The sequence below is a fragment of the Garra rufa genome, chromosome 14 (genome assembly GCF_049309525.1).
Source record: "Garra rufa chromosome 14, GarRuf1.0, whole genome shotgun sequence".
NCBI lineage: Eukaryota > Metazoa > Chordata > Actinopteri > Cypriniformes > Cyprinidae > Garra > Garra rufa.
The window spans coordinates 35,682,352-35,699,398 of record NC_133374.1 but is presented as its reverse complement, the minus strand read 5'-3'; the positions used below and the strand labels follow the sequence as shown (position 1 = coordinate 35,699,398).

Below are 17,047 nucleotides of genomic sequence, written 5' to 3'. Positions count from 1 at the left end.
ACCAGGCGCTCCTCTTTATTCCTCTTGCTCTGGCAGTTTCCCCAGACAGAGGTGTAGAGCTGGGTATATCCCTAAGGTCCCTTCCTCATCATCACAGCTGGTTACACTCAGGCCTTCTATTTCCTCCATTCGTGGAGCTCGACCATCGGAAGTATAATCGGAAGTATAATATAAAAACAGCACTGTCAGTAGATGGATTGTGGATGCCATTTCTACTGCTTATGAGCCCTCTGGCCTGCCATCACCCTTGGGGGTCAAGGCTCACTTTACTCGAGGCTTGGCTGCCTCTAAAGCTCTGTTAGCAGGTGTCCCTACCCAGGACATCTGCAGTGCTGCGGGTTGGTCCTCACCTTAGAGCCGCTCCTGGCTCTTCTGTCCTTGCGTGACAGGCATTTGCTTTTATACTTCCTGGTCGCTTACGTCACTCCCGTCACCTGATTGGTTACAGACTACGTTCAGAGTGAGGCTCGCCAATGGCGATTCCCCATAGTGTTCGACGCAGCGTCTCGTTCCCGCAGGGAACAGAGGTTACATACGTAACCTGAGACGTTTTTGTTGTAAATAAAACATTATTAGAGTATGTTTCAAAATACTATTTCAGTCTTTCTACTTCATAATTTCACATTTTATGTTATTTCTGAAATGTACTAGCAATTTCAGAGTAAAAATTGTTTGAAAAAACCTCTACATGAGTAAATCCATCAGTAAATCTTACGCAAATCCTACACCAATTCTTTATAGTTTTTTTTTTTCAATTTCTTTTATTTAGTTTTTTTTTTACATGATGCTAGTTTTCTCAAATGAAACGGTAAAAGTGACACTCACAGCAGTTTGGGAGATTGAGTTTATCTGTTCATGTGAGATGAAAATGCCAAAAATTAACGGGAGCGTCACGTGTGTTTCAGTATGCGTGTAGTAAAAGCTCGTCTCCATCATTCATACATACAGCTAGGCAAACGGAACATACGGATTCATATTAAAACGGTCTTTTTGCATTTCAGTTTTCACATACACTAGTCCATATCGCGATTTGAATTAAGTGACTGACCAACATTTGATTTATGAATCCAAAAAACGATGAATTTACGTGGCATTTCGCTATAGTAGATTCGGTTTTTATGAATGGAGGACGACGCGACCCCGTCTGTGTTTTGGCGGAGGAGACTTAAACGCGCGACCATATTCTATAGTCTTCGGTATACATCCGCGTTAAACTATCAAGGTGAAAGTCATCATAGCTTGCGTAGTTTAGACCCAGCTCCCAACCCTAATTTGAGAATAGATTAACGGCGATATTTTTTTTATCGCGCGATAAGAGTTTCACGTTAACGCAGCACGTTAACGCCGATAACGGCCCACCACTAATATATATATATATATATATATATATAAACAAAACCCCTGACCTCCTGAAATTGATGATTAACCTTTTCTGAAGGTTAAGTACCTTACTGACTGACTTCAATTGGTAATACCTTCAAAAAATTAAGTTGATCCAACTGTTCCATTATACAGTTTAATTAAGTTATTCTAATGTAAAAACTAGGATTGGATGAACTAAAATTATGTAAGTGTGATTGACCTAGGAAAATTAAGTTAATAAAATGTAATAAATTAAGTTGAAAAAAACTTAACATTTTTAGGTGTTACCAATTGAAGTAATTTTTTTTTACAGTTGATCCAACTGTTCACTTTTTACAGTGCACTGCTGAAAAAGAAAATGATCTTCTTAGTTTCAGACCCTATTCTGTGCCCTATTCATGACATCACTGACATCAGCCTTTCCAGGCCGGAGTAAAGCGAAGCTGCCACAGCTGAGAGAGAGATTGGCAGGTCAAGGCGATCACTGACTAACCTCTGCTGTAATGAGTTGGCTCATTAAGATAGCTAATCAGATGGTACAGAAGAGAAAGCCGTTCTCCAGCGGCCCATGAAAAAAGAGAACAACAGGACAAAACACAGGGGAAGACAACCAGTTTTTTGGCAGCTGCTTGAGACTATCTTGCTGTGGCAATATATTTCGCTCACGGTTATGTCAGAGGCTTTCAGGCCGAATCAATAAATGAAGTCAGTGCTCTTAACAAACAGCGGTCGTGCCCTTTCAGATGGTGGGCTGAGAGCGAAGCCCCTCCCTTCGCCACCTCCTCTCATTCACAGGCAAACAACTTCCATCCTTTATATCTAGTGAACAGTGGTGCTTATGCTAATCATCAACTAAAACGGAAATGGTATTGATTGTGATTAGAGCATCAAAAATTTAGTTTAATGTGAAAATAAAACACCCAACTGCTGTTAAAATGGACTGAAATGATATACGATCTACATTGTAAAAACACTGGCAGTTGTGATTGCCAAAACTTTACAGTTACAAATAGAGTAACAGTGTTTCAGAGATTATGGACTGTGATTATGTTTACTATACATTTTAAAGGTATAGTTCACCCAAAATTAACCCAAAGTTCACCTAGTCATTTACCCACGCTGTAAATGATTCCAACCTTGTATGAATTTCTTTCTTCTGCTGAACACAAAAGATATTTTGAAGAATGTTTGTAAACAGTTGACGGCAGCTATTGACTTCTATAGTATGGAAAAAGTACTATGTCAGTGGCTACCATCAACTAATTGGTTACTCACATTCTTCAAAAATATCTTCTTTTGATCTTAACAAAAGTTTTAATTTGTTTGGGTAAGTACATGTTTTGTCTTAACTAAATATTAGCTGTAAATTATAAATAATAATAAATTTATACTTCGTAGTTTTACGTTTTATGCATGATTTACGCATATTGCTTTTAATATTACACAATTTCCCACAACAGGGCTTGACATTAACACCCGCCAACCCACTAAATGTGTGGCGGTGGCAGGTAACATGGTCTTTTCCACTTGTCACTTTGGCGGGTTGAATTTTAAATTTTATGTTTTTTAGTTCAGATTTCTAATATTAATTACAGCATACATTAACATTTTAATGTCAATTCATGACGTTTTGCTTGTGATTGACACTTTCTGGGAGCATGTACCTGTGTGTGTATGTGTTTCGCTGCATCAGCTGAGGGAAGAGCGCACAGACCACAAACTCGATGTTTCCTGGTGTATGACAAATCTAATAGCTTCTTCATGTCATTCAGGTCAGAAGGTCAATTGAATATATCCAGCAGGTTGACACATTTCATTATGAATTTGTGTCAGTCATTCTGATACGTATGAACACTCTTCACAGGCACTGAGACATTCCCTGTTTGATACTGCTGTGTGACAAAATACTTGGGGCCAGTTTTACTAAACAGGGCAAATTAGCGTTAGAGCGCAATTGATCCGGATCTATATAAAAACTCCCATCTCGTTTTCTTCCCCAACTTCAAAATCATCCTACATCGCTGCAGAAGTACCGATCCAGTGTTTACAAAGTGAACATACAAAGAAAATCAAACGCCCTTTACAAAAAAAGGTAAAACAGCATTGTAGGACGGTTTTGAAGTTAAAGAGGAAAATGTGATGGGACTTTTTTGACATTCCCTAACTGTATTGACCCGGATTACACAAACTACGCATGCGCAGGCACCATACATATCCATTATATGGAGAGAAATCCTGAAATGTTTTCCTACATTATCTGGGGGTACATTATCTGTAATTTTTTGTTCTGGAAGTGAACTAATCCTTTAATTACTCAGCCTCATGTTGTTCCAAACCCGTAAGACATTTGTTCATGTTTGAAACACAAATTAAGATATTTTTGATCAAATCTGAGAGCTTTCTGTCCCTCCATAGACAGCATCGCAACATGTGACATCTGTTCAACCTTAATTTTATAAAACTCTGAGAGTACTTTTTGTGTGCAAAGAAAACAAAAATCTCTGCCACACGTTCATGAGAAAACCAAAACTCAAGCATGAGCATTTCTCTTTTCGTGAACAAGCCACAGCGCATTCTAGTTCTACATCAGACACCAGCTCATGTGTCAGCAGCACCACACGCATGCTTCGTCGCACTCTAATGAACGTGCATCGACTAACACACAAGAGAAGAAATAGTTGAATAAAGTCATTATTTTTGTTTTCCTTGCACACAAAAAGTATTCTCATTAGGGATGCACCGAATGTTCGGCAACCAAAATTAAGCGAAAAGGCTGAATAAATTATACCGAACAATGACCTGACGCGATCAAATAGAGGTGTGCACTAATGCAGCAAACATGTCTTTTAGGTGTCAACGTTTTTGAAAACTCTGTAGACCTCATTTTAGTTTGAAAACGTTTCAGTGTAAACGGACCAAAACAGAGACTTTTGAAAACGATGGCGTGGCTGCCCACATTCTCGATGCGTATCCTTGATGACTGTGTAAACAATAACATCATGTTCGTTGCTGTACCCATTGATTTGTATAAGTAGATACCCCTGTCGACCTCTCCAAGCACGTCCTCCATCTAAACAATAGGGCATCTACCTATACATATCCATGGTTGTACCTGCATGAATTGTCATATGACATGCATTTTCGGTTGTGTAATGTAGACGGAGATTGTTTCTGAAATGCAAATAAATGCTAGTGTAGACGAGGATTGGTTTCATTTTAAAACTGCATTTCATTTAAAAAACGCACTAGTGTAAACAGGGCCTGAAATCGCGAAATGGCCTTGAAGGGATAGTTGGATTGGGATAGATGGACGTGGCTGTGTATCAAAGGTAAAAAATTACATAAATACTGTTCAGTTTCTTGCAAAAAACGATCGTTTTGTGTCTTAGGACATCAGTGTATCGTCACGAGCCGCAGGGTGTAATTTGGATTTGTCTGTGCATGTTTTTTTTACATTTAAAGGTTTGGTGCCCATCCACTCCCATTATATGACTGACAGACTGCACCGCTTTGAGTTAAAAATCTTCGTTTGTGTTCTGCTGAGGAAACAAAGTCACTACATCTTGAATGCCCTGGGGGTAAGCAGATAAACATCAAATTTTCATTTTTTGGGTGAACTATCCCTTTACAAAATAAACTACAGAATGTTATGTTGTCTAAATCGTGAAATGGCCTTAAACCATTAGTAAATAAACTACAAAATGTTACACGCACAAATTGTATGTATTCTGACAGCGCTGCATGAGCTTGTTAGCCAGGGTTCAAAGTCCAAAGCATGAGGAAAATCGCTGAAACAGCGTAATGAGAATCATTCATAAATCTGCTGCTGTCAGCACAAAGTAGTACTAAGGTCTTCTTGTGGGTTCCCGCCAAAATAAAAGTCAACGTTCATAAATATTAGCATTGAAATTTTACTGTTGTTCTGTAAAATAAAAAGTAAGACAAAAATAATAATAACAATCATTACAACAGCTCTATTAATACATTTATTATAACATTCTTCTTTGCTCAGCAAGGCTGCATTTATTTGTACATTATAAAAACACATGCCTGATTCAAGAAGGGGGTCTTAAAAATGGCTAAAGAATATTATTTTACCAACTTATTAATTGTAAGTTAAATTGTGCTTTGTTGGTAGGCTATAATGTCTACTAGAATGTTAAAAATGTTCAGTGTAAAGTAAATATTTTTCAATTATTGTTTTGTAATTGATTTTTAATTTTTTTTTTAAAAATTTTTTTTTTGAAAAGCAAGACAAAACTGTAAAAAAAAACACATTTTGGCTATTTAATTTATGCAATGGTAAATGGCCATGGCTTCTGCCAAGAATTTTCATTTCGGTGCATCCCTAATTCTCATAGTCATATTTCTAGGCCTTGAAAGTCGTAGTTGCAGAAAGCTCTCAGATTTCATTAAAAATATCTAACTTTTTGTTCCGAAGATGAACAAAAGTCTTACGTGTCTACATGTAATTACTGACAGAATGTTCATTTTTGGGTGAACTAACACTTCAATTATAATATGGTTACTAACATAATGATTGTTGTCAAAAGACACGAAATATAACAGTTTTTATGTTATTCATCATGAAGAAGAGCAACATACAAAATTACATTAAAAAGCATTATAGCAGTAAAGATGTGCCATCTATTATTGGATTCCATATCAATTTAATTTGCTTACAGCTGCCTCTTAACGGATCACACACAAGAGATAACTCATTCCAGACAATGAAACTGTGAAGTTGTCATACGCATCATGGGAGATTGGCAGGAGAATTCAAAAGGTACTGAAAAACTGTGTGAGAATCACACAAAGACGCTAACTGCACAAGCATAGAAATCATTCAAAATGAACAATGGATCAGACGGAATACTTAATATGTTTTAAGTGTGGGCAGCACAAGTGGGACGCCCATCTTGAAATCACTGCATAGATCCATAACAGAACAATGGTAGGCTTTTGAACGAAAAAGCACTTTAAGTAGCAATAAACCATTAAAGGCTATAAAGATTTTAAACTTGCTTACTGCACCGGAAACTCAGAAATCAACTCTAAATTTTAAAAAGCGCATCAGTGCTGATAGCTTGATACCATTGTGAATTAGATTAAGTGGGGAAAAAATGAATTTTTATCTTTCAAAAAAACACTTAAGCATTAAGATAATGCAAAATTTATCACACCAAAAAAAACATCAACTGCCAGTCAAGCCTGAGGCCTAGTGTCTAGATATAATAGGATGCTTTTAAGTGGGTTGTATGTTCCTGAAACTTTTAAAGAGCAGAAGCAAAATCAAATGTTTCATGACTATGATTTATTTCATGCAGTGTCTCTAAAGGTCAAAGAACTGACATATAAGGACATTGGTGACTCCACATACCTTATGTTAATGGGACCATGGGCCCACCATTTATACATGTGATTTAAAAAAAAAAAAAAAAAAAGTGGAATCACTGTGTCCTTCATTTACAGTGCATTATACAAATATTACAATAAACATCAAAGGATAGTTCACCCAATAATTAACTTTTGTATTATTGTTTTTGTCTTTTTTGAAACAATTTTGAAAAAACTAAAACTAAAAAAAAATATTTTTGGTCATTACTTTCCCCCCTCAGTGTATGCAGAAAATAACCTAGATTCATTTTTAGTTTGACACATAACACATTACCTAATGTTAACTAATTGAACTTTACTGTAAATTATTACCAGAATGTCTTTGTTTGTAATGTTGTCTTAGTAATGTCTTATAAAGAAGTGGTATAAACAGAAATAATAACAGAGAAAAGTAATTTTTGATGAGTATATGCAAGGTAATTACATCCCCTACAAGTCACACAACCATGTGAAGCAACAAGATGCACTTCTTACAAATATAGTAAGTTTTGTCATGAGTAGATTGAGATCACTTGTCAACAGACCATTTACTGCAGGGTTTGCATGTATGCCATACAAAATAAAGACACATCTACAAATTCCTCATCTGCTACAATAAGCACTAATCACCATAATTTCCAACTTTTGTGGGGTTCACACCATTAGATCTTTGAAAGATGTTTAAGAATTGTTAACAAAGCAAGCATTGATAAACATGACTGAGCACAGCTTTATTCCAAAGCACTCTTAGGTTTACATTTTTATGTGTATATCATATTACTTTTAGGGATGCACCGGTCTGATCATATCAGTCTGGACCTTTTTACGGATAAAGTATCGGTTAGACGGAACTGATCCAGTATGGTTCTGTGCATTATGGTTGTTACTGTTAAGCTCAAAAAAGGACAAAAAGGGAAGTGAATTCATACTAAGCGAATTGTACAAAAACGTACAGCATTTTTTTAAAATCTAAGCATGAAGGTTACTGCTTAACCCCACCCTAAACATAACCGTCACTGGGGCATAAGAAGATCATTACAAAACTTACAAATGAGATCATATAAATGTATACAAATTACCCACCACTTACGAATTGCTATTAAATTGCATTAGTCACGTCATTCTTTATTCCGCGTTCAGTAAAACTCTTTCCAAGATGTTCCAATGTTGCCATTTTCATGCGTAAGCTGACCATAAATTCCTGGTTTTTTTTTTTAAACACTGTATTTGAGGGTGTTTATTGGTGATTCTGAATGCTCGCAATTGGCTGTCTGTTAGATGAGAGAACTGGAGTAGCAGACTGAAACTTTCAAAGTTCCTTGTGACTCCATAAGTGATGCTGCTTTGAAAGCAAATCATCATGCAACCAAAATACGCTTAAGCACTTTTACGCCACGCGTTGAGGGATTTCATACTGTTTTTGCAATCAAAAATATGAAGAAAGTTACAAGGGTTTGAAATTAAATAAGAGTAAATGATGTCAGAATTTTCATGTAATGAACTGCTCCTGTTGGTGGGTGGTTATACACTCTTAAAAATTCTAAGAAGGGTTTTTGCAGCCCAAAAGAATAAAAAAGGTTCAGTTCTTACAGTAGCCCGTACATAAATTAAGAGAAACTCATTTTCTCAGTGCAATGGACATTTAAAAAATATATACTTTTTCCGTCATAAAGAACTTTTTGTGTAATGAAAAATTGCCATGAATGTTAAAGATTCTATGCCAATACAGAACCTTTCATAGATAAGAAGAAGCAGAATTGAATCGAATTGAAAGCTGTGCGCTTTAGAGCGCTGAACTGGTTCACAACCCTGCTGAGAGTTTTGAATGTCCTGGTCAAATGTGCTCTTGTGTGAAATGTCAAATATCAATGGAAATGCTGCTATGCCAAAACAGTGTGATACCTCCACCACCCTCTAAAGCTTACCTAGAGAGAACTGAAGCAAATGAATAACAGATGAAAGAGATGGAATACATTTATACAGTGGTTTCTGATGGCTTGCAGGTCTGTTTCTGATTGGCTCACGAAGAGGATGCAACTATATAGCTAGCTGTCCATTTAACATATAGGCTTATTTGTTGTGCAGTGCAAGTGCTCACGAGGGCAGGGTCAAATCCAGCCTGTGTCCCAATCCCACTCTCTCCCTTTACTTTCCTGCCCTGTGTTTTCAATTGAACGCCCCTTAATGCAATTTAACAGGTTAACTAATCTTAACTGATTCTGAAGAAATCACATAAATTTACTTCATAAACTTAATCTGAGATTGGACTGGGATGCAATACTGACTGCGTTGATGTTAACTGTTACGTTAAATGCTATATATATATATATATATAAACTGAGCAATGGTGCAATGCCCTCCTGTACCAGCTAATCCATCTGAAACAAAACACACGGCTTACCTTGTGCCTTTATCACCCATTGCGAAGATCTGCGTGCGACACCTTCCACAGAAACTCTTCTGCTGTGGGAAGAAGATGAGAGGGGTTGCCGAGAAAAGAGAGGGAGATGGAACCGAGGGAAAACAGAAAAATCAAGAGACAGGCTGAAAGAGAGAGAATTTACTATGCTGCGTTAGAGAGCCGCTGTCACTTAAGCAGCTCTCCTTGCGGTTTGAGCGCTTTCCAGATGAATCCAATTACAGGAGCATCTCCACTGCCGCTTGCCAACGGACAAACCCCGCGTTTCCGATATAAAGCAAGCAGGAGCCGGTGATTCCTCGTTGCTTTCCTGCGCCGCTCTGCTTTACGAGTCCTTCAGGTGAGAATATATGAACAATAAACGCTGTCTGAAAAATCCTAAAGCTTAAAAAGCTTCCGTTTGATATCCACACTATCTAGCAGAGCTCTTCCGCTGTGTTTCCCTCTCCCCGTCTCTCTCTCTCTCACACATATACTCGCTATCTGTCTCCCCTCCTCTCTGGATGTGTGAGGGTATGTGTGCGGGTGGTGAGGTGAGTGGGTGATGATATTCTCCAACGCTGAGCAGATTTCTCAGCTCTCCATCATTGTGCAGAGGCTGTGAAATGAGCGCCGCGACGACGGATGAGGCATTATTTACATCTTGACATTGACATCATTTAAAGCGGTGCCACATTACAGTTCTCAACTCCCAAAGCAATAAATCAATACCGGCGCGGATAAAGCATATCAATCAGCCATTATGAGGGTTTAAGATGGTTTTATTAATTGAAAAAGCATCACTGATATTTTAGTGTTTTTATCTTGGATCAGATAAATAAATCAATATCATTAAGGCACTGCAAATAAGATTCGAAAAAATATACATCGAGATGCTTATTAGTCATCATGAGAATGTAATGACAAAAGTGCAACACTCTAAAATACATCAAAGCTCTGAATGTTCTCAAATGAATGCTAAATCATGTCATATTGCACTTTCCACAAATAGCATACACTTTGGTGTCCCAGCACTTTTTATTAGGCACACATTTTAAGTTTTTAACCCAAGAATTAAAAAGTAGTTTGTTTTAAAACAATTTATAAAAATATCTCAAACATTTATTAGTTACTGTAGGAAATTTTTTTTTTCTAAGCACATTTTACCAATTCCAATCTTAATAACTAGTATTCATTTTGTATTTAATCATTTATAAATGATGTATAATTGTCCATGAAGGCTGGAAGTGAAAAATGTCATATATTTAGGTGTGCGTAATTATTAGGCTTGTTCTCTTTTGCAGATTAAATCAAAAAAGAGATTTTACTCAGACTGAGAAGTCAAACATTATTAAATGCCCATGAGAAATATTCAAAACTAATGCAATACAGAAATCGCAAAGTTAGGCCATGACCATTGGACAGCACAATGCTTATTGGGTCAGCATGGTCAGAGAAAAAAAAAAAACTGGTGGAGAAGAAAAGACTCATGTTAACAGCAAAACAATTAAGAATAAAGGTGAAGACTTGGGTGTGAAACCATCAGGAACAATTTAGTCTGACTCTTGAAGGACCAGCACCAGGATTTTTTTTACCCAAGCAAAGTCTCAGGGAATCTGACACCTTCTGGAGACTCCAGATTGATTGCGGTTTTGGAAAATGGTGGCACCGGAGACTAAATGGTTCCTGATGGTTTTACACCTACACTCTTAAAAATAAAGGTGCTTCACGATGCCACAAAAGAGCCATTTTTGTCTAAATGGTTCCATAAAGAACCTTTAACGTCTGAAGAACCTTTCTGTTCTGAATGGTTCTTTGTGGTTCTTTTTTGGCTGTAAAAGAAAATAATACGTAATACTGAATATAATACGTTTTTCACTTCCATTCATCATGGACAATTATGTATAACTTACAAATGATTAAATACAAAATTAATTATTAATTATTATATTAATATAAATATTAAGATTGATGTGGTTTGGAATTGGTCAAATATGACCATACCTAACAATTATGTACACAATAAATTTACAAGGCAGTAAAAGTATTTCATTTTATTGATCATTTAATAGGGAAAACAACCAAATCTCTTAAACTAGGGTTTAAAACTTTATCATGACACAAGTTTTGGTGTTTCAGGCTCTATATTATTTTTTTTACCCTATTCATAGAAAGTGCCTATTAAAGCAAAGACAAAGCATGGACTTATTCCTTTTATTTTATATATATATGTGTGTGTGTGTGTGTAAACAACAGACTTTATCATCAAACTCACTTTTAGTCCTTACTTTGCAGTTTCGCTCAGTATATTTCTGTTCTGGTCACATGAAAAGAAGACAATATATATTTATAAAACAGTTAAAAAATATATAAAACATTTTTACAAAAATGAGTGTGTTGTTAACTGATATACAACTGTTCCCTTGATAATTTGCTACTTTGAAAACCATCCACATTTGGAAAGTCAGGGTTCTTTACGTTTTACTCAGTAATATAATTGAAAAAAGAAAATGCTTTCTTCTAAAAATACACCTTTAAGGGCAAAGAAATCTAACCTCAAGTAGTGCCACCTGTAAACATCCCTGCTTTTGTCAGGAATTAGCTGTTGAAACTAATTTAATTGTACATCAGTTATTCTAAGTCAACCAAAATATGTAGATTTTGTATTTATTTATTTATTTTTGGTCAAATAGATGTTTCTCTGTTACTTAACATCATAAAATGGCTTTGATTTACTTAACCAGAGTATTTCAAGCAAATAATTAATGTCATGCCAATGTCATGTTTAACAAATCTTTAAACAACCAAGTACATTTTCACCTTAATTCTTATTATTGCATGGTGAAAAATGTTACTCTCATGGACATAATGGAAACGTAACTTGTGTAACGTGTTTTTAACACGTAAAGTTTTAATCACGATAGAATTTGTTGTACTGACTTCATGCTACTGTTAATAAAAAAAAAAAAGAAAATATAACTTATAAAAAGTTTTATAATTTATAAACATTTTCCATTTGATTTTGGGGTGAAATATGATCTGCACTGCAAAAAATGCTTTTCTTCTTACATTTGTTGTCTTGTTTCCAGCCAAAATATCAAACAAATCTTAAATCAAGAAGTGTTTTCTAGACGAGTAATAATTATTGTCTTGTTTTCAGAAAAAAACAAGGGAAATTAAGTGCGTTTTTGCTTGAAACAAGAAAATAATCTGCCAATGGGGTACGAAAAATAATCTTATTTCAAAAAGAAAGCATGATTATTTGTCTTACCTCATTGGCAGATTATTTAGCTTGTTCTAAGATTCTTGTTCGAGATTTTTTGTCATTTCCAGCCAAAATATCTAAAAAATCTTAAATCAAGAAGGATTTTCTAGACAAGTAATAATTATTGTCTTGTTTTTAGAAAAACAAGGGAAATTAAGTGCGTTTTTGCTTGAAACAAGCAAAATAATCTGCCAGTGGGGTAAGAAAAAAATAGTCTTGTTTTCTGTTTGAAAAAGACTTTTAGCTTATCCCACTGGCTGATTATTTTGCTTGTTCTAAGCAAAAACTCACTTAATTTTGACTTGTTTTTTTTCTTCTTCTGAAAACAAGAAAATAATTTTTCTTGTCTAGAAAATCCTTCTTGAGATATTAGATATTTTGGCTGGAAACAAGACAAAAAGTCTAAATAAGAAAAGCATTTTTGCAGTGTGGACATGGATTCACTTGCAACTTGCAATACAGTGATCTACAGTAAGATCAGAGATTTCTGTGGCACATACTTCGTCATAGCAACTAGCACATATTATGGTTTAGGGTTAATAAATATTCTAGACTCTACATTAAAACCCCTTCATCCAACAGCTGACAAGTGTAAGATGGGCATTAGGCTTTCCTCATCTAACCTTTAATTAACAAGCAAATGAACACAGCAGATCGAATCACATGGCGGTCGGTGCATTACGCTGGACCCGTGTGATCTCTGATGGCAGTAATTTGGGTCTTCAAAGTCAGTCAGAGCGGTGCGGTGTGATTCTCATCAGACACCGGGCCCTTTTAAATGCTAATCTGAGCGCAGTTTAGCAGTGAGCATACTGGGTCTCTATGGCAGCATTAGGGAGTGTGGCGGAGGGCAAGGCCTCCTCTCATTCATTTTTAAAACACGAGTCCCTTTTTATAATATATTACAGGAGTCAGTCTAGTAGAACTGAGCACTTCCCTGAGGCAGTGATTAACAACATACAATGGGGTCTAAATGTCTCAGGCCACTAGTGAAAATGCTTCTGGTTTGTTTTCTTTCCAATTTAATACATACTTTTTTTATTATTACAAGATTAAGTGTAAGATTAGAGTGAAACTCAAAATGTAAAAAACTATTTTGGTCTCTCCATTGCTTTAATGACAGCAGCACTCAAGCTATATGAAATCATCCTGTTTGTGCATTATTATGATGTCAACAAATTTGCTTGAGTACATTTCATTAGTAATGTAGAAATAGATCAATATGATGATCAAATACATCATAATGGTCCCAAAATTGTCCTTGTGGTCTAAGACATCTGTATTATACACACTAGCATTCAAAAGTTTGGGGTTAGTCTTTTCTACTCACTAAGACTGCATATAAAGGGGTCCTATTACGCTTTTTCACTTTTTGAACTTTAGCCAGTGTGTGTTGTGTATGTTTGGGCATAAAAACATCTACAAAGTTACAAATCTCACAGTCCACTCCAAAGGGAGATATTTAGTTTTCAGAACGGCATAGACAAGTGTTTCTCTCCATCAGTCAAAAAAACAAGTCAATCCATAATAAAAAGTGCCTCACATGGCTCCAAAGGGGTCAGTAAAAGCCTCCTTCAGAGATCTGATGTGTTTTTGTAAGAAAAATATCCATATTTCAATATAAGAATCTAGTTTTCGCAGTTGTACACGGAGCTTGCTGCTTTGGGAAGGGGTGTGGCAGGAGTGAAACGCCGTCTAAGCTGTTCAAACGCAACGCAGTGGGACTGCTAACCAATCACAACACATTTTGTTTTTCGGAAGGCGGGCCTTCATCAAACCCGGAACTAATCGAGCCATTTGTGCCAGCCTGGGGAGAAAGCTATTGTAGTAATGTAAATTATGTGAAAAATAATGTGTTTTTCGAAGCACCAAGCATGAGAGCATGTTCTAGTGCACTCCCAAAACTAAATAAATACTTACTAAATACTTTGTAAAAGACCATACTAGGACCCCTTTAAAATACAGCAGAAAACAATAATATTATGACATTTTTAAATAACTATTTTCTATTTCATTTTTTATTTCATTTATTCCTGTGATGCAAAGCTGAGTTTTCAGCAGTCTTCAGCATTACACAATCCTTAAAAATTCATACTAAGAAATATTTCTTATTAACTTAAACAGTTTCAAGCTAATATTTTTGTGAAAAAAAAAAATATTAGAAAAACTCTAAAGAACAGCATTTATTTAAAATAGAAACCTTTTGCATTGTAAATGTCTGTTTGAGCATCAGTTTGATGAATATAAGCATTCATATTCCAAAAAAAAACTAACCCCACGGTTTTGAACAATAGTGTTTTTTTTTCCTATTTATATCTCATTTTATGTTGCATTCAAGAATCGGTGTCATTGTGTGACAATATACAATGGCCATTTTACTAGGCATTCAAAATTATGTGTCTGTTCTGTGTTTTGGTCTCTAAAAATAGGACTGATATGTGAATACATCAGGGTCGAGTTTCCACGTATTCAGAAACGTGTTGTCATGTTCCTAAAGCAGGCTGAATCTGTTTTGTTCATGTTTCCCTTTGATATCAAATCCCAGAGGCAGCAATATCTGGTGTATGTCAAGAGATCTCCGATTTTAAAGTTGCTGACAATAATAGTAAGAAGTCAAGCAACAGGAAGGCCTACAAACGCTTTGGCACATTCTGCATCAGTAATTCATTTGTAACAAGGTTTCAAAACAAAACCCAGAAAGCTCTGCTTGACAGTCGCCAGACCCCTGTAACATTAGCACATCTGTCTGCGTTTTGGATGGCACCGCCTCTTAGCAACAAGACTGTCACAATACTAAGGGTCTTGTTGTTGATGGAGTGCAGAGTGTGAGCTTTTCCCAACAAGGTTGTGTTTTGATGACATCCCTGAGTGCATTTTCCAGGAGTGACTTCAGTTGATAAGATGGAAAAACGCAGACCGTGTCTGGTCTCAGATATCACTCCAGAGCACAGCTCTGCGGCTCTTGTCCACGCTTACCACGTATTCACCTGACAACGACCAGGCCACAGCGCTTATTGAAGCTCTGCAGAAAGAATTTCATCTTAGAATTCAATTTAAGCACACAATTAAAGGAATAATTCAAAAATCAGACAAAAACCTTCATAGTCAATACAACCAATACGCTTTATTCTAATTATTCTAAAGCCATAATAAAAACTAAAATACAGTTGAGGTCAAAAGTTGACATACACTTTGCAGAATCTGCATAATTAAGGGTGTGGTCATTTGAGTGACAGGGGGATTGCCGCTGCTGTCACCACTGTCGCGCTAGGTGGGTGTGGTTTCAGCAACCAGCTCCACCCACGTCCTTCAAAATCGCTCTTCAGAAACCCTACGGGTGACGTCACAGACACTACGTCCATATTTTTTACAGTCTATGGGTAGTACTAAATGAATAAAATATGATATGAATAAGACAAATGTACACATCTTTACTCTGTTCAAAAGTTTACACCCCTGGCTCTTAATGTAAGGTTTTTCCTTCTGGAGCATCAGTGAGTGTTTGAACCTTCTGTAATAGTTTCATATGGGTCCCTCAGTTGTATTCAGTGCAAAAAGATGGATCTCAAAATCATACAGTCACTGTTGGAAAGGATTTTTTCTGAACAAAAATGCTGAAAAACCAAATAATTTATTGGACCTTAAGGTTTTTTCCTAAAGAACAGCAGTGAACAACTATCACTAAAAAAAAAACAGCTGTGGATAATTCAGGTATCAAGACAGTGTTAAGAATCTAACATGTAAACTTTTGAACTTGGTCATTTTTATAAATTCATCATTATCTCTTGTGGTCTTTCATGTGAAATTTCTTATTCAGGTCAGTACTAAATAAAAAATAGCATGCATTTTGTATGATCCCTTTTATTTTGGTAAAATAACTAACATTTTGCAGATTCTGCAAGGTCTATGTAAACTTTTGACCTTAAAGGAGAACTCCGGTGTGATTTTGACCTAAAGTGTATTGAATCATGATACCGAGTGTAAACGTACCTTGCATATCTCATCTCGTCTTGTCCACTGCTGTCCGAAATCTGGGGTCAGTTAGCCGATGCTCACAACAGCTTGTCAATGAAAGTCAATCGGGCATCGAAGGAGCCATGTAAATAAATCACTGTTTTACGCCATTTACGAGGCACAAAGTAGCTCCACACTTCATTGGTAGACTTCCAAGGGCCCTGACATTTAAAACGAGACATTGAGAACTCAGAAAAAGCACCGGTAGTTTATTTACAAGTAGATTTATACAGACAGTAACCGCAAGAAGTTCAGCGGCCGCCGCCATCTTAAATGTAGTCACGATAAGTCGAGTGTCGAGCACCAAGGAATTTATCAGCTTATCAACGTATCAGGTTGTAGTTTCCTTGGTGCTCGACACTCGACTTATCGTGACTACATTTAAGATGAACTTCTTGCGGTTACTGTCTGTATAAATCTACTTGTAAATAAACTACCGGTGCTTTTTCTAAGTTCTCAATGTCTCGTTTTAAATGTCAGGGCCCTTGGAAATCTACCAATGAAGTGTGGAGCTACTTTGTGCCTCGTAAATGGCGTAAAACAGTGATTTATTTACATGGCTCCTTCGATGCCCGATTGACTTTCATTGACAAGCTGTTGTGAGCATCGGCTAACTGACCCCAGATTTCGGA

The 17,047-nt window shown here is 36.3% G+C and overlaps 2 protein-coding genes across 2 annotated transcripts in view; both read right to left on the bottom strand.

The window, feature by feature from the left end:
• Positions 1 to 9,658, bottom strand: part of arrb1 (arrestin, beta 1) — a 65,982-nt gene extending 56,324 nt beyond the window's left edge. Inside the window, exons 1-2 of the mRNA XM_073817478.1 lie at positions 9,303 to 9,658; positions 9,140 to 9,201 (exon numbers count right to left, since the gene is read on the bottom strand). Coding sequence (XP_073673579.1) covers positions 9,140 to 9,159 — 20 coding nt within the window. The 5' untranslated portion in view covers positions 9,160 to 9,201; positions 9,303 to 9,658. The remainder of the gene's footprint in view (positions 1 to 9,139; positions 9,202 to 9,302) is intronic.
• A 4,956-nt stretch (positions 9,659 to 14,614) lies between these two features.
• Positions 14,615 to 17,047, bottom strand: part of LOC141284396 (autophagy-related protein 16-1) — a 42,208-nt gene continuing 39,775 nt past the window's right edge. Inside the window, exon 7 of the mRNA XM_073817384.1 lies at positions 14,615 to 15,423. Coding sequence (XP_073673485.1) covers positions 15,330 to 15,423 — 94 coding nt within the window. The 3' untranslated portion in view covers positions 14,615 to 15,329. The remainder of the gene's footprint in view (positions 15,424 to 17,047) is intronic.